Source organism: Tenrec ecaudatus, chromosome 8 (assembly GCF_050624435.1).
Source record: "Tenrec ecaudatus isolate mTenEca1 chromosome 8, mTenEca1.hap1, whole genome shotgun sequence".
NCBI lineage: Eukaryota > Metazoa > Chordata > Mammalia > Afrosoricida > Tenrecidae > Tenrec > Tenrec ecaudatus.
Genome location: NC_134537.1, coordinates 89,952,234 through 89,975,849, shown reverse-complemented (window position 1 = coordinate 89,975,849; position 23,616 = coordinate 89,952,234). Strand labels below are relative to the sequence as shown.

The 23,616-nt window shown below is 45.0% G+C and overlaps 2 protein-coding genes and 1 pseudogene across 4 annotated transcripts in view; 2 read left to right on the top strand and 1 right to left on the bottom strand.

Moving 5' to 3' along the window:
- PIWIL2 (piwi like RNA-mediated gene silencing 2) overlaps positions 1–12,521 on the top strand; it is a 76,033-nt gene extending 63,512 nt beyond the window's left edge. Inside the window, exons 20-22 of one of the 2 annotated variants that reach the window (XM_075555719.1) lie at positions 9,002–9,255; positions 10,079–10,186; positions 10,916–12,521. In XM_075555719.1, the coding sequence (XP_075411834.1) occupies positions 9,002–9,255; positions 10,079–10,186; positions 10,916–11,072 (519 nt within the window). In that variant the 3' untranslated portion in view covers positions 11,073–12,521. The remainder of the gene's footprint in view (positions 1–9,001; positions 9,256–10,078; positions 10,187–10,915) is intronic. The other variant, XM_075555720.1, reaches the window with a different exon arrangement.
- A 3,597-nt stretch (positions 12,522–16,118) lies between these two features.
- Positions 16,119–16,631, bottom strand: LOC142455473 (mitochondrial import inner membrane translocase subunit Tim17-A pseudogene; annotated as a pseudogene).
- A 3,125-nt stretch (positions 16,632–19,756) lies between these two features.
- The window catches only part of SLC39A14 (solute carrier family 39 member 14), a 67,001-nt gene continuing 63,141 nt past the window's right edge, over positions 19,757–23,616 (top strand). For both annotated transcript variants that reach the window (XM_075556544.1, XM_075556543.1), the window contains exon 1: positions 19,757–19,896. The gene's annotated coding sequence lies outside the window, so the exon portion shown is untranslated. The remainder of the gene's footprint in view (positions 19,897–23,616) is intronic.

The window sequence follows — 23,616 nt, the reverse complement described above, 5'->3', positions numbered from 1 at the left end:
GTGTTACTGTGACTGTCACGTCACTGTCAGAGAGCTGATTCATAACCTGTTGGATCTGGTGCTTGTCTTTGACATCCAAAATGAACAAGTGTGTTTTGTTATATTCCGTCTTCTTCATAAGTGACTCATTGGTCAGGGGAACTTGATGACGGAGTGGTCAGGCTACTTTCTCGGGGCATTGCTCTTCTGAGGGTATATATAACTGCCTTTGGACACTCGGTGTCAGACCATTGGAAGGTGGGGGACATATGGATCTAATTTTTTGTGTGTGTATGGTTGATTCCTTTTAGAAGGCCAAGAAGGTAGTGCTAAACGATGTTAGTGTAAAGGAAATTCCTTGGATTCAGTACTTCCTTTACTGGAGTAAAGGATACTTCCTTTCCTCCCACCCCCAACTGTAGAATTCAGTAGGTCCCTTAAGTATTGATAGATAACGTGAATCTCATATAGAAATACATCTACTCCTCACTAAACAACTGCCTTATTAGTTGACATTTTGAAATTATGCCAATAGAAAAATAGCCAATTATTTTGCAATGGTATTTTCAATGGTCTCATACATGTGAAAATTGGACATTGAATAAGGAAGACTGAAGAATCAATGCATTTGAATTGTGCTGTAGAAGAATATTGAAAATACTATGGACTGATCAAAGGACAATGTGTCTTAGAAGAAATACAGCTAGAGCTCCTTAGTGGCAAGGCTGGTGAGACTTCATCTTAGACACTTGGACATGTTGTCAGGATAGACTAGTCCCTGGAGAAAGACATGTTTAATAAAATAGAGGAAGGCACTCAAGGAGATGGGTTGACAGACACCATGGTGGCAACAGTGGGCTCCAGCATGGGCGCAATGGTGAAGATGGTGCAGGACCGGGCAGCGTTTCATTCTGTTGTGTACAAGGTCCGTCTGGATCAGAACCAACCTGTTGACACTTAACAACAACAACTGCTACTGTTTTGCATATTAATAAAGCGTAAGTGGCAGTAATGAATTCCAAGGTTCCTAAGGAAACTTGTATTGCATAGTATTTCTCTACCTAGTGGGGAAGATGAACGTGCAGGGGGGTGCTGAAGTATGGCTGTTAAAATAAACTACTTAATTGGTCTTCGGTGCCCGTAGGGGATTGACATCAGGGCAGTGTCACCTGGTATCTTAAAGGTTGGGATTGGGGAGGAAGAAGGACCCTGTAGTCTAATCCTGGCTCTCATCCCTGAGGAGTGACAGGGATGGGCCAGACTGTGGTCAGGAGTAGCTCTGGTTCCCATGGGACTCCAACTCGGCTGTCCAGCACCTGTGCAGTCCCTTACCCTTCCTCACTGCTTCCTCCTGAGTCGGCCCAGGTGAGAGTGAGGCAGGCTACCAGGGCAAGGATAGGGTTAGCGAGTGAGTGCAGCTGCTGTTGAAGGTGAAAGACAGAAGCCAGACCTGGCCATCATTAGTCTCAGAGGAAGCTCTAGGTCAAGAGTGGCAAACTGTGACACTTGAGCCGTATTTGGCTCTTCTCAGAACGTAGATGGGACTCTGATGTAACATTGAAAACCTTGAAAGGATAGTCAGATAATGATGATTTCATTTGTTTGTAAAAAGATGTATGGCCCTCGAATAAATTTCAAATTGTTGTGAGGGACGAGATTGGCTTTTCCCTCTCAAAAGTTTGCTAACCACAGCTCTAGATCATAGGCTCCCAAACTCTTTTAAGTGAAACAGTTATTCAGTGGCCCCTGGCCATCAAGCTTTTGTACTCTAGCCCATAGTCCAGACAAGGTGTAGATTGCTGCTTTTGCAAGCCCCCTGGTTTGTTCCAGCATCCCCACCCTCCAGGAAGGCAGGAGCCCTCCCTAGGGGAACCACTGCTCGCGTGTCAATTCTCACGTGGGCATGGGCTGGCTGAGCCACTGGTGCTGCTGTAGTGGAAAGACCCACAAGTAGATGGCGTTAACACATTCCAGCCACTTCGCTCACAGTGCAGGATATTCGATTTCCAAACTCAGAACACCAGCTCTGAGGGAGGACTTTCGCTGTCGGCTCTGGGGGGAAAGTCCTTGAATTTTTTCAGCATCTCTGGGCCTAGTGTCTCCTGATAATCTCCATGTGTCTCACCATCAATTTTCCTGAGTCTAGGAGGTTCTCAGCATAGGAACCTTGGATCCAAAGGACACACTCCACTCTTGATTCTTCAGTCTTTGTAGTAGTCAGGCTCCTTCTTTGCCCATTTTTCTCCTTGTATCTCTCTCTCTCTCTTTTTTTGCCCTTGTGTCTCTTGTAAAATAAAAGGCAAGAGACGCAGGCCCCCACTCTGAGGGAATTCTCCCGAGTTCTGGCCTGTGACCTTTGTTAGGGTGCTGTGTCCCAGGCCCCTTAGATCGCATCATGGGGGATGATTGCATGATCATAGAACTGCCAGAGTATATACATAACTGCCTAACCACAGAGCATTGTGACCCAGCCAGGTTGACACAAAGTTTTGGGGGACGTGATTTGATGTATGGCAGGAGCCAAGGGGCAGGGCCACCCAGTGAGAGCCATTAGTTTTTTGGGTGAGGAGCCAGCATAAGAACTCAGTGGGCAGTGTGCATCCTGGTTGTAGTACCCAGACCCTCCTACCCAATGGACAGGGAGCTCTCTTACCCCACAGATGTCTTCTGAGGCAACTTGCGAGAGCAGGAGAGGGTGGTTGCTGGTGACCTTAGCAGAAGCCCTGCAAGGTGTTCACGGTACAGGTGAGGGAGTGAGGTGATGTGATAATTTCCCAGTTTTGCATAACACCAATTTCTACATTAACAGCCTGGTCTTTGGAAATTAGTCACGTCAGTAAGTGAGGAGTGAGTTTATATAGATTGCAAACATTTGCCAAACTTATCTGACCATCTTTTTCTGAACATCTCACAGAACGGAACTTTTATTGTATAGAATGTTTTTAAGAAAATGCTGATCTAGAGAATAGATACATTCTTTAATTTGGCTTCAAAAATTTCTGTCTAGATTTCTTTCTCTCCCTGGAATACCTGATTCAGTATTAATTACAAGTCAACTTTCAGTTCAGACGTCACTTCTTTTCTGGGACAGTTCATACCTTTCTCCTTCCAACACACGGTCACTCCTCAACCAGACGGAGTAATTGTATTTTGAAGAATGTTTGCATAGTTCTTAATGTGAAGTCCTGCTGTTTGCCAGTGTGGGCTGTCTCCTCTTCGCAAGAATGTTATTTTACTCATTCTTGCTTCTGACCCAGAGAAGGTGTGCAACTAGTTCGATAGGAAATTCTGTCTCTTCATTCACACTGTTCAATATTTCTTGCTTATATAAATGAGAAGTGATGGTAAAGTGACAAGACTGCTTCTATAGATAAAGTCCAGCTTTTTAGCAGATCTAGGGTTTTAGTTTAGTCCCAACCGACTTCTCCAACCGCCTGTTGAATATCTAGGACAATCTAGACCTTTCTTTGCTCATGCTCTCCCTGAAGCTTGTTTACCCATCTTTGTTCACTGAATTGTCTACTGATTCTCTCATTAAGCCCTTTCTGACATCATCTCTCCCGCCATCGAGCAAATCCTTTATAATTACCTGTTCTCTTAGCATTTTACTTATACTCTTATTAGGTTGTTTTTAATGTCCCGAGAGAATTGACTTCATGTGTTTTATCTACCCTGTTCTGGCTTTTCTTTCCAAACTGGCTCTTTTTATTTTATTTTCATTCTTTTAATTGTGATGTTGGTGAAAGTTTTCAGAGCAAATCAGTTTTCCATTCACACATAGACCCCCTCCTGTGATGATGGGGTACAGTCCCTCATTGTAACAGCACTCACCCCCTTCCTCTCTGGGCTCCCTGTTTCTACTTGTCTTTCTCGCTTGCCCTTTCCTGCCCTCTGCCTTTGTTTGGGGTAAATGCTGCTTTATTTTGGCCTCCTGTGGTTGATTGTACTGAGAATTGTATGCACCCTGGATGTTGTTATTCACTTCATAAAAACTATTGATTATTTGCCTTTCCTGTTTGTTTGAGCTCCATGACAATTTTAATGGTAGCATAAAGTGTTTTTTTCTTATTTCCTGAGACTAGCATACCTGGTGACCACTACCTATTTATTTTATGCATGAATGAATGGACCCATACGTAAAAGGATATCTCAAGCACTTGGCGCATATTGATTTTAGACTTGTCCCTTACCATGATATGCATAGCTAGGGAGATTGAGACAAATAAGCACAATTCTTTGACAGTAGGGCTGTTTTTGTTTGTCTTGGTGTCCCTTAGCAACCTGCACTATGGCAAAGGTCAAATAAAAACCACTCCTATTCGGACCCCTACCCCAGTGTAAGGTTTTGTGATTTATGAAATGAGAGTGTTCTAGACAGCCTAGACAATTTAACACTGTTATTTTTTATTTCAGCGTCTGGATAGCAAACCAAGTCATGTCTTTCCAGATTCATGCTTCAGGGTTTACCAATTTTTTAATAAAGTTGATAGTTGGAGATCACAGCCCAACTCCTATCCACCGTGCCACCAGGGCTCCCTGGCATTTCAGAAGCTGGCCCACTTAGAGACCAAATACCCAACTCCCTCCACGCCCCCAGCCCTGCTACATCGCACCCTGACGGACTCATCTCCTCCCCTAGACCCCTCTGTGAGGGGATCTTCATTGGCCGACAAATGGGCTTTGGGTCTCCACTCTGCACTCCCCCCCCCCCCATTCACTATGGTAAGATTTTTTTTTGTTCTGATGATACCTGATTCCTTCGACACCTGGTGATCGCACAGGCTGGTGTGCTTCTTCCATGTGGACTTTGTTGCTTCTGAGCTAGATGGCTGCTTGTTCACCTTCAAGCCTTTAAGACCCCAGACACTATCTCTTTTGATAGCCGGGCACCATCAGCTTCTTTCACCACATTTGCTTATGCACCCGTTTGTCTTCAGCGATCGTATCCTGGAGGTGTGCATCCAATGATAGGATTTTTTGTTCTTTGATGCCTGATAACTATCGCTTCTCGGCCTTTTGGCTAAGATCAAGTGATGCCTGATAACTGATCCTTTGAATGGTTAGTTTTTATGATATGGCCCTGCTTAGTGCTTGCCCTCATAGAGAGATCACTGAAGATATATATGTATGCTGAAGCAAAATGTGGCCAAGAAACCAGATGGTGCCCAACTGTCAAAAAGAACAGCATTGTCTGGGGTCTTAAAAACTTGTCTTCAAGTAAGCAGGCATCTAAGTGAGGTGTCAACTACATCAACATGGAAGAACCATACCAGTCTGTGTGATCCAAGGATTGTAAATATAATAAAACCCAAATCTGAAGGAGGGAATGGTATCAGAACTTAAATTGTGAGTACCAGTTGGCTTAAGGCTGTGTGTGACTGTGGAAGTCCTAAACCCATTTGCCAGCGTCCTCAGATAGAGAATGCCTCTGGTGACTCCTCCTGAGCATAATGAGAGATGTGAGCAGCCTTGCCATCAGACAGAGCCCTGTAAAGTCACTTGTGGTATGTAGTTAGGTTAAAATATACTACTCACTCGGTCTCATTTTTGATGCATTCTAAAGTTGTTTCAGTTTTTGATATGTTCTATTTTAAATTGAACTTTTTCTGTTTTCTCTAATCATTGGGTTTTTGTCTGCTTGCTTGCTTGCTTTCTGTTTTTATTTCACATGATTTTCTGTTTATGAAATCAAGGATAGCTGGATCTATAGAGACAGTAATGGGGTTGGTATTTGCCTAGAGGCATGGCCGGGAAGGATGAGGAAAAATGGGGAACAAAAACAATGAGTATGAGAAGAAAATGTTTTGAAATTGATTGTAAAAATCTTAATATAATTGAGAGATTGTATGATATGTGAAGTATATTCCAATAAAACTTTTCTTAAAGGTTGTTTGAAATTAAAATGTTTGTGCAGTTGTTAGGTGCCATTGAGTGAGCTCTAAATCACAGCAACCCTGGGTACAGTTGAGTGGCACACCACCCAACCCTGTGCTATTCTCACAGGTTTGAGCACATTGTATAGCCATTGTACCAACATGTCCCCTTGAGGAGCGTCCTCTTTTTACTAAGAATGGTGTCCATTTCCAGGAACTAGCCTTTTTTGACACTCGGAGGTACATGAAATAAAGCCTCAGTATACTCTGATCCCATGAGCACGCTGACTGTACTTTTCCAAGACCACTTGGTTTCTCTGGGCAGTCTGTGTGTTCTCCCTGCTTCGCCAGCACCAGCATCAGTTCTTCTGTGGTCTTGCTTATTCGTTGCCCAACTTTCACATGCAGATGAGGAGATTGAAACTACGATGATGGGGTCATCCGAGTTCGTAAAGTGCCATTGTTTTTCTTTAACACTTCAGAGAGGGAAATGAAGCACCTTTCCCCACAGCTGTCTGTCATTGGGATTTTTTGTTTGCTGCATCCTTGAGCATTAATTGCGATTACACGTAAAATGAAATTCTCAACAACTTCCATCTTACCTTCGTCCATCACGATGTTAAGTCTTGGTGCAGTTGCGAGGAGTTTGTTGGTTTTCTTTAGTCCTCTTGGTTCTCAGCAGGCAAGCTGGTGTCACCCGCATGTCACAGGTTGTTAATCAGCCTTTCTTGAAGCCTTCCATATAGTCCAGCTTCCCAGATGATCTTCTCAGCCAACAGATTGAATGAGGTGCAAGAATACAGCCCTGACACTTAGCTTTCCTCACCTGGAACCACAGTGTCCCTGCTCTGTTCAAGCGACTGTCTCTTGATCTATGTACAGGTTCGGCATGAGTACAATTACTTGTTCTGGAAGTCTCAATCCTTGCAGTGTTATCCGTAGTTGGCTATGTTCCACACAGTCACATGACAGCACGTAGTCCATAACACAGCACAGCATCTTTCTGGCTGGCTCTGCTTTCAAGGTGCACCGCACCCAACCTCAGCAGTGGTACCGCATGCTCCAGGTGATCATTAAATCAGACGTTTCTTTCTGGCAGCTCCTTGTCTATGTGCCGCTGAAGCCATTTTTAAGTTATCTTAAGCAATATTTTACTTTGATGTGATATTATTAATATTGTTCTATTATTTCCTTCTTCTGTTGGGGTACTTTTCTGTAGAATTGGCGCAGATAGGAAACTCTTGAGCCAGTCGACCAGGTAGCTGTCTTCCAAATCTACTGGCATAACCTAGTGAATGTTTCCAGGGCTGCAGCAGTTGATTGAAACATTTCACATGGTATTCCGTCAATTCCAAGAGGGTTGTTTTTTTTTCTAATGTCTTTAGTGAAACTTGGACTTCTTTCAGAAATATCAGTTCTTGATTATATGTTATCTCTTGAAATGATTGAATACTGAGCAATCTTCTTAGCAATTCTTTTTGATACAATGACACTGTATATACCTCCCCCACCCCAATGCTTCCTGTATCATCTACTGTTCTTACCCAGTGAGACCTTTAATATTCCAACTGGAGGCTTTGATGTTTTCCCTTCACTTCTTTCTACTTGAGATGTGCAGAGAGTGTGCTTCTCTTTGGCTGTTCTAACTCAGATCTTCGACATTTCATTATAATTGTCTTTTTTTTTGTTTTAAATTTTCCAATTCAGTTCTTTTAACCATTTCTTCTCTTTGTTTTAGCTACTCTGTGTTCCACAGTAAGTTTCAGAATCTCTTCTGACATTCACTTTGAGTTTTCCTTTCTTTCTTGACTTTGTAACGACTTCTTGTTTTCTTCACGTAGGATGTATCCTATAACTAGTCTAGTCTTCATCACTCAGGTTCAGTGTATCAGATCTGTCCCTGAGATACGGTCTCTGATTTCAGATTAGACATCCTCACGGCGGGATTTTGGCTCTGTTGACTCATTTTCATTTTCTTCAACTTCAGCTTGAGCGTCTCTATGAGCCAATCGTCGTCTGTTTCATAGTTAGTCCCTGGCCAAGTTTTAATACCGAGCTTTTCCATCTCTCAGTTAGTGGGTTTGGTTCCTATGAATTCCACTTGACAAAGTTCTGGTGTGTAGCTGCGAGTTAGCTTGTTCCAAAGAGATACTTGCAGTTAAAGAAGTCATTGTCCAATTCCTGGTCCTTCCATTTGTTTCCCACTTTCTCATTCACATTGTTAGTAATTATCCGTGCATCTTGCTTGTGTGTTTCACACTGAGGAAGTTGGTTAACTCCCTCATTCGCTTCACAATCGCCCTTAGTGGTTGATGTGTACCTTTAGTAACAGTTGTAGGCCAGGGTGAGGTAATCATGTGGCTGCTCGGAGATGCTGTGCGGAGTGACCGGGACTAAAGTGTGCAGACGGAATTCGGTGAGGGTTTGTACTTTGTAAGGGGAGGTGTAAGCTTCCCATGAATGGAGTGCACTCGACTTTAACTAAAGCCAGCTTTTCGTAATAACTTTGGACTAACCCAAAGTATTTTGGAAGGAAGCTGTAATTTAAAACGGAACTGAGCTTATTGAACAGAACATAATTATTTTTTCTAAATGGAGGAATTTTTTTTTTGTCAAACTGATTCAGATCAACATTTACCTGTGTATGCATCCTTGAACAACTTACCATGAATGTGTGGTGATTTTTCAGTTAAAGTAAAAATGTACACTGTACCAGGTTGTAGGGTAATATTATTGAAGCATCCTTCCACACTGGTCAGAACTTTTTTTTGTATGTAAAGATCCTCAGATTTTTATCTGTAGCCTATATGGTCATACTAGAATTTCTTTATTGTTACTTGCTTTTTGCCTATACAGTAATTAGTGTCAAATTCAAATGAAGATGTATTTAGCCCATAATTTTCCTACATTCTTTTGCACTTGAACGCCATTTGAGGATCAGCCATATGCACATAACACATACTTGTTTTCCTTCCGTATCACACCTCTGCTGTTCCGGGACAGCCTAGAAATGATGGACGCTTTCCACCTCTGTCCTTCAGACACAATAGCTTTGGCTCAGCTGCCAAGGGAGCCACTTCCCGGTACCCTATGTGTGAGTGAGCCTTTCAGGAACCACACAGCTTACCTCAGCCAGGGTGTCATTTCAGGTGAACCACTGTTTACCAGAGAAGATCGTGGTCTACCGGGACGGAGTGTCTGATGGCCAGCTAAAGACCGTTGCCAACTATGAGATTCCTCAGCTGCAGAAGTGTTTCGAAACTTTTGACAGTTATCAGCCCAAGATGGTGGTTTTCGTGGTTCAGAAGAAAATCAGCACCAATATGTACCTGGCTGCTCCCGAGCACTTTGTCACTCCCTGCCCGGGGACTGTGGTAGATCATACAATCACGAGCTGTGAATGGTAAGTCGGCAGAAACAGGGTAGAATGGATTGGAGGAGTTCTTTGTGCCCTGAGTCTTGGAATGCAGAGGTTGGTGGATAGTATCTTTAGAGACTCAACTATTTAAAGAAATAAGCAAAACTTGAAAAATCAAAAAAAAAAAAACCACTTTAAAAAGTCTTAAAAAACACCACCAAAGCTGTTGCTTCTTAAGTATTGAACATGCTTTCTTTCCCCAAGATAGTGTGTGCTTAACCATCAGCACGCGGCCAGTGGAGTGGCTAGCCCCGTTTTTAACTGACTCATGCCATTTGAGGATTGGAATTCTTTTCTTTTTAAATCATTTTGTTGGGGGCTCATACAACTCATCACAATCCATACACACATCCATTGTGTCAAACACATTTGTACATTTGTTGCCATCATCATTCTCAAAACATTTCCTTTCTATTTGAGTCCTTCGTAGCAGCTCAGTTTTCCCCTCCCGCCCCACTCCCTCTCCCTCATGAACCCTTGATAATTTATAAATTATTATTATGTTGTCATTGCTTACACTGTCTGACGGCTCCCTTCACCCACTTTTCTGTTGTCAGTCCCCCAGGGTGGAGGTTATATATAGATCCTTGTCATCGGTTCCCCTTTTCCACCCCACCCTCCCCGTATCACCACTCTCAGCTCTGGAGGACCTGAATTCTAATCCCAAATTGACCACTGTATGTCCTTAATCCAGTTGCTTAGCCTCTTACGCCTTAGGTGAAGGATTAGAGAATTATCCCAAGATTCTTTTCTAGCTGTAGCTGGTCAAGTCAACCAGTACCAATAATTTGTACTCTTTCTTCACTAGGGTGGATTTTTACCTCCTTGCTCATCATGTCCGGCAGGGCTGCGGCATTCCTACACATTACATCTGCGTTCTCAACACTGCAAACCTGAGCCCGGATCATATGCAGAGGTGAGCCAGTGACTTCCTCTTTCTCCATCCTAAGTAATTCTTGCCCCCTGGCTCAGGTAGATCCACTTCCTCCCCAGGTACATTGACCCTAGAGTTACTTCATGGCCCCTGATTAAGCAGTGATTGTGATATATCAATGCTCAGACTCCCCTCACTGCTACCCTCTCCATCTCCAAGAGCCCAAACTTACATTTCAGGTTGGCTGGAGCCCAGGCGTCCCTGTGCATGAGTAAGGCACACCGTCATCTTAGAGACCCAGCGCCCTTGAGTTTGGGCGATACGAGGGGTCTTCAAAGAATTCGTGGAACAATGGAATTAAAAGAAATGGGACGTTTCCACGGGCTTTTTGAAGTCTTTGTGTAGGAATAATGTACTCAATTACTTACCTTTCTGCACCCTTTTCTTGAGGTAAAAAGCATCTCTCCTGGTGACGTGAGTTGGAATTGACTTGATAGCAGTGAGATTGTTTCGTGTGTATATTTTTGGTATTGTTTAGCTATACAAACAAGGGCATCAAAAATGAGGGGAATTACCACATGCCCTCTGACTTTAAAATAGAAACAATTGTACTGATAAACTGTGCTCTCAAAAGCTACATCCTGTATTCCTCAGTTCCCCGTTTGCTGGAAAGTGTGCCGTGCCTTGTATTCGTAAGTACATATCACATCGTTACGTCCCACATTGAAGGCAGAAGATATATAAGAATCATGTTTTCTTTTTGGCCTGCAGGTTGACTTTCAAACTGTGCCACGTGTACTGGAATTGGCCTGGTACCATCAGAGTTCCAGCTCCCTGCAAATATGCCCACAAGCTAGCTTTCCTGTCAGGACAAATCTTGCATCATGAACCAGCCATCCAGCTGTGCGAGAACCTGTTCTTCCTCTGACTTGGATGTGGGCCTGTCAGGGGAATGACCTTTCTGAACTCAGCTGTGATTCTTTCCGTATCAACAGAGATGGATGGGGGTGGGGGTGGGGGTTGTGTTGGTGTTTCCCCTTTCTCCAGCCCAATTGAGTAATACCCCCCACCCCGTTAAGCCTTTTATCACCTAGAAGCAAGCCCTATTCTTAGCTTCAGATTGCCTTGTAGCTTCTGTAGGGCCCACTGAGGGAGTGAGGTCCTGGGTAGATGGAGTGGGCGGCCTAGGCATCCTTAGTCCTCTCCACGGCCCGCCCGCAGGAGCTGTAGAGACCTGCAGGAGCAGTAATTACACCTATCTGTGCTTAGGAAGCCCGTCCATTTCTGGCGCCAGCGGTGATAATGAGTGAAGGCGTTGGAAATGTCTTAAGGAAAGGCGACTTTATTTGGGCTATTAGAAATGGCAATAAAAAGATTTGTGAAGCAGTTTTCCAACTAGACGTGAGTATTGCTGATAGGTTTGAAAGACACGTAGTTAATCAGCTTACGACAGGTTTTTGCTAACTAATCTTGCCTACTTGACACCTGTGACTTGGTCCAGATTTGAAAGAATCATTTTAGGGATTCCCCAGTGAAGTTTCTTTCCATATATTTCACTTGTTTTGCAGTGTATACGCCACACCGATTTACTCCCATCTCTGGAACTACACATCTCTGTTCTTTGTTATTGATCTTTATGAAGAAGGTTTCCGGTTTGTTTTTTGTCGTTTTTTAAAAGCTGTTAACAGCTTGGACGGTCAGGCAATGATGTGAATTTTTACTGACCCTTCACCTGGTTCCTGTTCATATACGTTTGCAAGCATGCGCCTCTTCCTTGCGTCATAGTCTCTTCCTGGATGTGGGCTCACTCTGCTAGGTACTCTTCTGAGTCCAGGGCAGGAATGCCAGAAATTGGCTTTGGAAAAACATGACGCTCCTTCCGAAATCCAACGATTACAGTTTAGCAAGTTGTCACCACCCTCTGGGTTCTAGGGAGCATAACTGTGCGTGTGCAGTCTTTTAACCGCTCTTCAAGCCCCTTAGCTTGCTTTGTTGGTTTTAAATGTGAGTACTTTTTTTTTTAGACCTTTTCAAATCTTGATTATTCTACTGGTTTTTTGTATATGTGTGACGGTAGGGAGGTGTTGAAGCTGAACTTCCCATTTTATGTGACAGTGCATAAGAAGAGAAGCTTTAACTTAAAGTGTTGTCGAAAAAGAAAAGCAAGAAAGTTTCTGTATTTTTGGTCTACCGTAGAGGCTGAGGTGGCCTGGGCATTATTGTTCAAATGTACTTCTGATCGTATTTGGAATGTAGGACACAAGGTGAGGCTAAGACCTGGAATTTACAAAGCACTGAATCAAACAAATTGAATCCCTGGTCTCTTAACAGATCAGTTTCCTCATTCTCTTCAGAAGCATTTTTAAATTTTTGTTTTGAAGTGGGATTTCCTAATACCCATTTTCCCATCTATAATTAGCAGTGTGACATTTGAATATAATACTTTTATTTATCTATTTTACTTTATAGCCCTGGTTTGCTTGGGTTTTTTTGCTTTATATTTTGGGGTTTTTTTATACCTTGTTTTATAGTTTTAGTGTCAAATGACGAGTCATGGTGGAAAATAAAAACAAATTTGTGTAAGTGTTTAGTTTTATTTGAAACAGTGTCATTACTTACTCGGTTTCTGTAGCTCTTTTCCTCCCGAGAGCCGCAACGCTGTGTCAGAGTCCTTCGTTGCTCACTGTGCGTGCAGAGTGCCGCTCTGGTATTAGTGCCCAGGGAGCTCGTGGTGAGCTGCGTCAGGAAGGTTCTTGAAGACTCGCAGCCTCCCTTTCGTTACACATGAGGCACCTGCCTGCATCTACTGTGGCTTGTTTTTGTTTTGATGATCTTGTCCTCTCTCACACCGCATCTGTTAGCTAAAGTAAGTCAGTGCCAGGCACCGGGAGTGGCATTTTATATTTTTCTTTAAAAAAAAGGTTGCCTGTCTCTGCATGTACTTTATAATGTGTCTGTACCCTTAGATTCCTTCTTAGGACACTGGCTGCTTGCCTTTGTGCTGTCCCTTTGAAGACTTAGGGGTTTTGTTCACCATTAATGGTACACAGCAGGGGTCCTCAAACTTTTTTAATGGAGCCAGTTCACTGTCCCTCAGACCCATTGGAGGGCCGGACTGTAGTTTTTAAAAAAAACTATGAACAAATTCCTATGCACACTGCACATATCTTATTTTGAAGTAAAAAAAAAAAAAAACGGGACAAAAGCACCCGGCAGGTGGGATAAATGTCCTCGGTGGGCCGCAGGTTGAGGACACCTGGGACACAGCTTCTAGAACTCATTCCAGGGGGAAATGACCTGAATTCCATAGATCGCTCCCGGGGCCTTTGACTGGGACAGCATTTTGTTAAATATGACAGCGTCTCACTCAAGATGAATTTGAGTTGCAGTGAGCCACACTGGTTTTGTTTTTGTTTTTAATGTCATTAGAATATACAGTCTGAAGTGTGTAATGTGCTATTCCCAGATGTTCATTTGAAAACGTTTATATGTAATGTTTCCAACCCCCAAGGACAGTAAGACTAGATAATAAGAGGTAAGGTGAAAACGAGACCATGACGAGGTGTTTCTTCACGTAGACGAGAAGCCTTCCTGTGGAGTTGTCGGCATACGTCAGAGACACCTGGTGGATAGACAGGGAAGGAATTGTAGGAGCGACTAGCCCCTTGCATTGGACATCTCAAAATCTGAGCCTGATATTAATTTCTCAGTGATTTGGGATTACTGAAAAAGACTCTGTTTTCTCTATATGGCTTCATACCTAGCATTATTTAAACTTCTGAGTAACTTCCTATGCAAACTTTTTTTCCCTTTATAAAATGAGGAAAATAGGGAAACTTCTGATAGCATGGCAGACTGAGTTGACCAACATGAGAAAGATGTTGAGGAAAACTTGTACTCGGTGGGGGGGGGGGGGAGAAGCCAGGGAGGGAGGGACCGACGGAAAGCGGGAAAGAAGTGGTACCCAGGTACAAGACAGGAAGGAAACACTGAGCCAGCTCCCACGGCTGTGGACAATAGTCGAGTTGGGCATGGAGACTTTCTCATGCCCAGTAAGGATAGAAGATGCGGCCTCCCACCTGTGAGGCTCAGGGTTACTGCAGTTACAGACTTTGTGGGTGAGGAGAGCTGGCACTGGAAGGGGATTAGAAAATTCATGGCAGCCGTGCTGAGGCAGCAGCAGGACACTGGTTGAACAGGGTACTGGAAGTGGTAAGAAGCTATCCAGGAGGTATCCCCAAACCGAAGAAGTCAGAATGTTTTATTACCAGCATACTGAAGGCTCATAAAATAGAAAAATTAACGAAGACTGCCCCAGACCACCTAAAAGCCCCAGATCCCCCTCTCCGCAGGAAAAAAGCCAACTGGCTTGCAGCACTGCAGACCACGTGCCATCGAGTCTGTTTCAGCTCAGTAACCCTCTGGCACAGAGCAGAACTGGTTTTGAAGGCTGGGAAGCAGAGCTCATTGGAACAGACTGCTGCATATTCCCCCTGTAGCATGGCAGGCACATTGACACCCCTCCCCCTTCAGTGAGCAGCCCGCCATTGAACCCTACCTGCGGCCTCAGTAAGCAGCATGGGCAGGTGTACTCGGGAACTCTGAGACGAGAGGAGGAGGAAGGTTGCGGTCTAACATTTGTCCAATAGAAGTTGCCTTTGGCTTCCTCCAGACACTAATGAAGATAACAGACTGGAGAATTTTTTCTAGAATTATATACAGATAAGTCCTGCCTAGTTGAAACAGGAAAATTGAGTAAACAGATTTCTTCCCTGCTGGAGAGCTGTGTTTGGTTCCTGAGCAATGTGAAAATCCAGTCGTGTGCTGGTGGGTCCTTTGTGTTGCTGTGCCCTCCGATAGACTGCAGCAGGCTAAGAAGGAAGGCCGTTTCCTCCCAGAAATCAGCCAGTGGAATCACAGCGGCAGGAGCAGGTGGGCTCTGACTGATGATGAGGCTCCGGGCTGGGCAGCAGTTGGTTTCACTGTGCCCGGGGGCGCCACACGCCCCCATGAGGGTAGCTGGCAGCAGCAACAAAGGCTTTCCAGCAGTGCTGTGCTCGACACTGCGAGTACCTGAGCCCCCAGACATGGTTTGGATAGAATAGAAATCCACATTTCTTTGAGCCTCTTAAACTCGTGGCGCTATGCCAAAACTTAGGAAACTTAATTTTCCTTTGGAAAATATTATACCTGGTCATTGATCTTGTAGTCCAAACCAAATCCAACTGCCCCATAGGATTTCCTAGGTGGAAATCTATGGAAGCAGACGGCCACACCTTTCTCCCAGGTAGCACTGGTGAGTTCAAACCCCAGCTGTTTCCGTTAGCAATCAGTGCTCAATCCACAGTGGTCCCAGGCTCTTTGACTTCCTGATGGACTGTAAAAAGGTAGGGTTTTTTTTTAGCTCTTTAGCCAAACCCAACATTACTTTGAGCTGGCTTTGCGGAGTAGAAAAGGAACTTTTCCCTCCACTTCCCTGAATTGCTTCCCTTGTCAACACCAGCCCTTATTCTATGTTGAGTCCCTGGTCTCACCCTGAGCCCTCGCATCCACAGTCATGGCTGCTTGCCCATTCTCTGACTTTTTTTCAGAGCAAGTTCCAGGAGTTTTTATTGTTTGAATAACAGCACACACAACCAGGCAGAGAAGGCCCCAAGGAAATGGTGGCCACGTTTAACTGCTACCTGTCCTTTGGTCCTTCATCTTCTAAGCACCTAGATATTGTTCTATGTATGCTACTAGGCATTTTTTTTATCACAAATGCAATCCAAGTGTGAATAAATAAATGTTTTGTATCCTTAAATCCCACTCTGACGTTCCTTTAAATAGGAAAAATAAAAGTGCTCAATGTCTTCTCAGAGCCTGTGTGGCCCTAGTTGTTCCCCCGTTGTTTTAAAAACAGACTGTGACTTGCTCTTTCCAAATTTTTCTTGAACTATAACTCTTTCGCCTAAATCCAGGGCAGTAGTCCTTACTAGTGTTGTCGGAAGTCTCCAAAAGGTGAGGGTGGTAACTGGGTTGACAACAGCTGGGAGGACCTTCAGCAAACTGAGGACCATGGGGAAACTGCGCGGAGGCAAACCTTGTCAACAAGAGACCAGCTCCTTCCATTAAAGCCAGGAGAAGGCCACCCATTGCAGCCGACCCCACCATGGCCACCGGTCCGTTTCTTGCTGCCAGGATGGCTCCTGTAAAGGCACCACTTGTGATGGTGGAGTTCCAGGGTTCCTCTTTGCCTCGGACTTGAACCATACTGCAGTAAATCGTGGAAAACAGGCCTCCCAAGCTGCAAAGCTGCCTCCCAACTGTGGGACCCTGGTCTTATTATCATTGGCAGACTCCCTCATAGCCTATGGTTGACTCCCACTGGGGAATTCCGAAAACCTTTGATGGCTTGGAAGATACCACCATCTACGGTACCCATGGTGAAGGCTCCACCTCAGTCGCCCACGATGCGCCCAGGGCAAGGTTTTCACGCATATTCCATCTTGACTCCAGCCTATCGACCGTTCTCTGACTTCTTTCTCAAAGTGAGGCCTTTTGAAATGCATATCTGACCTCAGAAACGTAACTTTTAGAATAATAAAATCCTTCATACTCCCAGTGTTCTGTCCTACTGGGTGCCAGAATTATTTCCTCTACAGTTGCCACTTGGTTCTACTACCTGTCTTTGGGTAGTAGCTGTGGGGTCTTTCCAGAAGGGAAACGGCAACAACAAAAAAGTCAGACTTTTGTGCTTAGTTCCCTTAAATATTGCCCAACTTTAGGCAGTGAGCGAGAGCCTCTTCTTCCATTCAACCTAATTTACTGAGAATCTGGCACCTGCAAGAGCCTATGATAAGGAATGCGGGGTTGATAAGGAATATAGGGTGTATTCAGATCTCTCTTGTCCTAAAGATGCATTAAAACCTATGGAGGCTACAAACAGAACTCCCTGTCATCAAGTCAGTTTTGACCTTATGAGAACAGAACTGCCTCTGGTTTTCCAAGGCCGTGAATCTCTCTATACAGTGGTTCTCAATCTTCCTAATGCCACGACCTTTTAATACAGTTCATGTTGTGGTAAACCTCTCCCAACCATAAAAATGATTTTCATTGCTACTGCATAACTAGTTTTGCTACTGTTATGAATTGGGCGACTCCTGTGAAAGGGTCAAGGGTTGTGTGACCCCCAAAGGGGTCATGACCCACAGGTTGAGAACCGCTGTTCTATGGGAACAAACACTTCCTCTTCCCCCGAGGAGTTGCTGATGGGTTTGAGCTGTTGGCCTTGTGGGGTATAGTCCATGGGGCAACTCTCTACCGTGGATGTTTGAGAAGAAATAAGACAATTTTGGGGAGAAAATATAAACTATAGAAAATGTTTAAAATTTGTGAACCAAAAACCCAATAATGGATCATGAAATCACATTAGTGGGTCTATTCTTTAAAATGAAAAGAATATAACAATATCAGGACCTTGCATATAGTAAGGGCATTTTCTGATTATTTTTGAATTTATATTGTTGTAATGTCAAATATTTTCAATATGAGTTATATTCAAAAAAGTTTGAAAGCGTGGGGAAATATGCCTCAGAATCAGGTAGTCTCATGAAGAGAGTGGCTTTGTGGATTTAGAGTGTTAATAAACGAGAGTGGGCTAATAACAGGAAAAGGGGGCATTTAAGTGGGGTAGATCAAATTAGGACCCTAAACTCACTGCCTCAGAGATGTAGTAGAATACTACCCAGAGCTAAGACGGGATTTAATTACGGTCCATCTGAAGGATTGTGAGTGTATATTGAGAGTCAGGACTTTTGATTTGGGGCTATGTTAATAATTAATTGTGTGCCCCTAATGGATTACTGATAGCTTATCAGTTTGGGTTGCCCAGGTGGACTTTGGCAGCTCTAAACTTAGTCTGGTTGCAAACAACAAGTGAGTGCTATGATAGGCCCGGTGGTGGGGTGTCTGGTCCTGCCTCCCCACTCTCGCTGTACTTTGAGCAGGCCCTTTGATAACTGCCTCATTACCCTCTGCGTAGTATTGACAGCTTGCCGGGAACAGACATGGGTTTGCTCAGGGACCTCAGTTTTAAGTAGAGACTTAACAAACCTAATAGGTGCTTATGGGCTTCATGCTTCGCAGAGCCCTAAGAAGCACGCTTGTTGGACTGAACCTCCAGTGGGTTTTCTCATTACTTTCCCAGTACTTCCAAGACAGGAGTCCTGAGGAATGAACTGTTTCTAGCAGCCGCTCGAGGTGGATTAAGAGCCTCAAACAGATGACATAATGTCTGAAATACTTCAAGAAAGACACACATAATGGGTTATTATAGAGATGAAGAGGCTCTGAGGGAAATTCTGCAAGAGATATCATTACTTTGTAATTGTTTGGACAATACATGAGAAGAATCCCATTCCCACCCCTTACTCATCTGAGATACTGATTACAGGGTGAAGATAATTGAATTTTAGAAGGAAATTTAAAAAATAGTTTCTGCAAGAGTGACTTAAAGAATCTAGCCTACTCTGGTGCATTCTCTGTTCCTGTCTCATCAGACTCTTCCTTCACCTGCTCTAGGGGGGGTTTGCTCTTCCTTTCCTGGTAACACTGATGCCCTGAGGGCTCCTGTCCCCAAGACTCTGGTCATGTTTATCTACCAAGCTAGTTGGCTTAGGGCCAACTGCTCAGACCCTGGGACCCAGGTGTGGAAATGGCTAAGGCTCTGGGGCATCAAAATCCAGGTGACAGCTGGCTTAACTGCAGAGGAAACCATCCAGATGCCCCCTGGAGAAGAAGAATGGGAGTTTCATGGTGGGGAGAGGTTTTTTCCCCTAAAAGGAATTTGCATTTCTGAGGTCGGATGATGTCCATCTGAATAGCCCAGTCGTGCTAGAACTCCAGCGACACCCCTTACACAAAAATGCCATATTCTTTACCATATCTCCCAGCTTTGGGTTGAGGACTATGGCTCTTTCGAGCACCTGATCCTTTTGAAGGGAGGGTTGACATCGAGTTTAAAATAGTTAATATATAGTTTGAAACTTGAATAAGAAATGTGTGTTCTTCGGCTGGTAAGCAGCAGAAAAAACATTACGGAGGGCACGACTATGATCTCTTTCGGAAATGCGTTAGGAAGAGAAACCTTTTATTTGAAATCAGAAGCGTTAAGAAATATACATTCCTAGCAGGTGAGGCGCAGTCTGGCCCATAGGAGTGTGGATATGGAGGCCAGACTGTCAGAGAGCCTCACGGGTAAGGAACGAAGGGTTCCAACGGGAAGTTTCCCAGGGAGGAGAGCAGCCTGTGGGGACTCAGTGAATTAACAGAATTCGCGGAAGGTTAGACGAGCTAGCCGATCGAGATAGGGTCTCCGCGTCAGAGCCTGCGACTGCGAGGCGTAGAACACCGCTGGGTTTGTCCCTGCAAACCCTCCCGCAAGCTAACCAACCGCTGGCTTCGGTCCACGCAGCCGGCTCCAGCACCTATCCGCGCACCTCCACCGCCGGCACGGCACCACGTGGCACGCTCTGGGGAGGGCGGGGCGGGGGCGGGGCCGAGGGCCAGTGTGGGTGGGCCCTGATGCTGACATGCTCGGTATATAGCCGGGCATGCGCGCCGTGGCGGGGACCGACGGAGGGAGGGGGCCCGAGGCGCACTGTGCTGCCTGCCGGGACGCACGGGCTGAACTGCGGGTGGAGGCTGCGGTGCGCCCGCGGGCCTTGCTGGTGTGCTTGCGCCGGGCGCAGGTGGCGTCCACTGGAGCTCAGGTGAGGGCTGCAGAGCGTGCTGGCGGGGCCGCGGGGAGCCAGGAGGATGGGGCTCCCATGCGGGGAATCAGCGCGCTTCCAGGGCTTTGGGGTCACGGAGTGGGGGTTGCGGGCACTCGCCGTGCAGAGGACGGTGGTTCCTCGAAGCCTCCGGCCGGACCCGGGAGCCTCTTCGGAAGACGAGTAAAAGGGCCGGGAGGGTTTGCAATGCAGGCGGCACCTGGCCGCGGTGCAATGACGGGGGTGCTTGGTGGCCAGGGAAGGGAGGTCGCAGGCTGCAGTCTCTTCTACGAGAGAGCGTGGGATTTGTGGCCCAGAGAAGGGGGCCCAGAACGTGGAGAGCCGCACTAAAAGGTTGCGAGAGGCTTCCTGGGCCTCAGGGCCACGGAGGATGGAAAAAGCAGAATCCATGAATAAATAGATGGGCAGTTCTTGGCGTGTCTCCCGTGGGGCGCTGCTCCTGACGTGCTTTCCTGCGATGCTCTGCGTCCGCTGACCCCCGAGGACCGGCCTACCTCCCAACTGGCAGGGAGCAAGCGCTAGAGGAAAGCCCAAACTAGGCGAGGATGGTTGGGGGTTATTTTTGGTCGGTACGGACCAAGTTAGGTGGTCTGGCTCACGCTGCCCCCTCTTGGTGGGACAGGGCAGCGGGACAAAAGAGTCATATCAGCAATTTTACCATGTTATTCTAACGTCAGAATTAAGCCAAGAAAATGTTCCCAGCTCCGTTTGGAAGATCACTGGTATCCGCCAGGGCCTGGTTTCCAAAACAGAGCTGCAGTGAAGACATTTGAACTGGGTGCCCGGGAGGTAGGTCTCTGGACATGAGTTTAATGAAGACCTTCAGGCTCTTCTTGGGTGTGAATGGGAATGGGGGACAACTATGATATGGCTCCTTTTCCTGGAGTGTCCCTGTTGTTTATAGATTTGTGACTTTAACCACTCTTCCCATAGAGCCCTAGCCAGTTGGATAGGTGTGCTGCTGCATTTAGAAAGTGGTGGTGGTGGAGCTCCAGTGACGCAATCCGTTAGCGCCACTACGTGGTGACGTAGTGAGTGATGGCGGGAGGTGACCAGGACTCGCCTCCTTCTCTGATTGCCTTGCAATCAGTGCTAAGGATGGGCTAGATAGCTTGTCCTCGGGATCTGCAACCCTGTGCGCCTTACCTCTTACAACACAATCCCTAAAGATTGTGTCACAGAGGAGCTTGCCTCCTTGCTGACGCAAATGAAGGAATGTCGCATATCACAAGGTTTAGTCTGTGGGATGGAAGACCACACACTGGATTTCCCGTTGGAAAATCAGTGACTTAGACCTAGAGAAGTGGGTTTGTTGTTGTTGTTAACAAATCGGATTGTAGTCAGGAGGTAGACTAGCCATCTTCTTCTTGCCTTTGGTTTGCAGATATTACTAGACTGCAGCAAATAGAATTAATTCAGAGTGGAGGAAGAAGATAAGAGGAGAATAGCAGTATATACGAAGGGGTCTTCAAAGACTTCATGGAAAAGAATATCAAAAGATTAAAAATTTAAACTTTCCTTCTCAACATAAGCTCTATCATATTCATGATTCCCCTGGAAGCAATGATACGTCATTTAAACCATCCCTGAAGAACTGGGAATTTAACTCAGTTAGTGTGGGCTTTTTTTGCATTATTAAAGAGAATGGTTGCCCTTTAAAGACTTTTTTGAGATTAGGAAACAAAAAGAGATGAGAAGAAGCGAAATCAGGACTGTGAGGTGGATGTCTAATGATTTTCTGGTGAAACTCCCGTAAAATCGGCCTTGCTTGATGAGAGGAGTGAGCAGAAACATTGTCATGGTGGAAAAGGAGTCTCGGGTGAAACTTCCCTGGGTGTCTTTGTGCTAAAGTCTTGGTTGTCTTTTTCAAAACACTCTCATAACAAGCAGATGTTATTGTTCTTTGGACTTCCAGGAAGTCAGCCAGCAAAATGCTTTGAGCATCCAAAAAAACTCTAGCCATGACCTTTGCTCTTGACTTGTGCACTTTTGCTTCGACTGGACCACTTCCATCTCTTGCCATTGGCTTATGTTTGCTTTTCAAGATCTTGCTGGTAAAACCATGTTTCCTCTCACAGCACAATTCTTTAAAGAAACGCATCAGGATCTTTTCCTCACTTGTTTAAAATTTCCACCAAACTTTCTGCTCTTGGTTGCAGACGAGTGGAGCAAAAAAGTATGTACAACTTTGATCTTTCCGTCAGAGTTGTGTAAGCTGGACCAGTTGAGATGTTGATGGCCCCGGCTGTTGTTTCTGCTGCGAATCATGGTCTTCTTCAGTTAGAGCAGGGGCAAGATCAACTCCCCCCCCTCACAAATCGATGGGGAGGATTTATTGCTGTGACTTCATCTTCAGCCTGGTCTTGTCCCTTCTTAAAATGAGTTATTATTTGTACACTGCTGGTTTCTGTGGGGGCGTTATCTCCAGAGACTTGGTAAGCATCAGTGATTTTATCAGTCTTACCATCCTTCACCATCAGTTTGGGGTTCCTTTTTGCTTTAATTTTTAGCAGAATTCATGTTGCCCTAGTAGGGACTCTTCAAATCGATGTTTTAACTTCTTGGTATATCAAACTAGATCCTGTTCGGGCATGTTATAGTAAGTTAGTATGAGTTTATTTGGGCGCAAAAGAAAAGTTTGAAATGATGCATAGATTTTCCTAATAAGCGTGTTCCATGAACTCTTTGAAGAGTATCTGGACCAGTTTCTGCCGTTAGAATGGAGACACTTGTTGGGGAGAAAGAACCTTCGGCTGATTCACTGGAAAGTCTTAGGGAAAAAATGATGCCCCGCCCCCTACCCCAACACACACACACCTTTGGATTTAGGTTTGACTCTGCTTCCTTCAGTTCCTGCCACGAAGTCCGTTTGAAGTCAAAGCAACCCATAGGACAGAGCAGTGTGCCTTTCAGAGACTGTAGCTTCTTACAGGAGTTGAAAGCTTTATCTTTCTTCCCCCAACCCATGTGTACTGTGGGTAAGATCTCGGGATTGCTGAATGGATTGTGAATGTCTGGGAATCAGGGCATTTTCTCCCCTGCCTGTACAGAGAAAGTCGGGTGGTCACCTTGATGGGTCTTGAGCCCTTGATGCCTCAAGAAAGCACTGCTCAGCCCTAATTTTGCAGAACCAGAGTGTTGACTTGGAGGGACCTTGGCAGTTTTTTGGCCTGACTCCTTTATTTTCTTTAAGTAAAGAAACGGTACCCAGAGAACTTAATAAATAGTAGCCACCAACGAGTAAAATCTCTTGAGTCATTAAAAGTTAAAAAAAAGGCAAAGATTTTTATTAAGGTCAATATAATTTCTGAATTATGGAACTATAGGATAAAGAGGAATCACAGACTGCTCCACTGTATGGAGTGTTGTCATATAGCTGTATTGATACACTAAACCAGGAACTTAGGCTCCACTCTTGGGATTGGTCCTTGGTGAGGTAATGCATTCAAGGGTGGGCTATCTGGAAGCATGGCTTTTGCCCTATTGCTTTGCTGTGTACGTAGATGACGGTGATTGGATGCAGGACATCTCATAAGGGATCACAAAGTGATCACAAGTTGCTTACTTGGTAGATGTTCTGCGCACAGATGGTAGAATATTTTACCCACGGTTTCACGTGATGTGCTTTTAACATTGGTAGCCTAGTTGCAGCTTATGAGAGAGCACTGTGTGCTCAAACATGAAGACTAGAAGGATAGA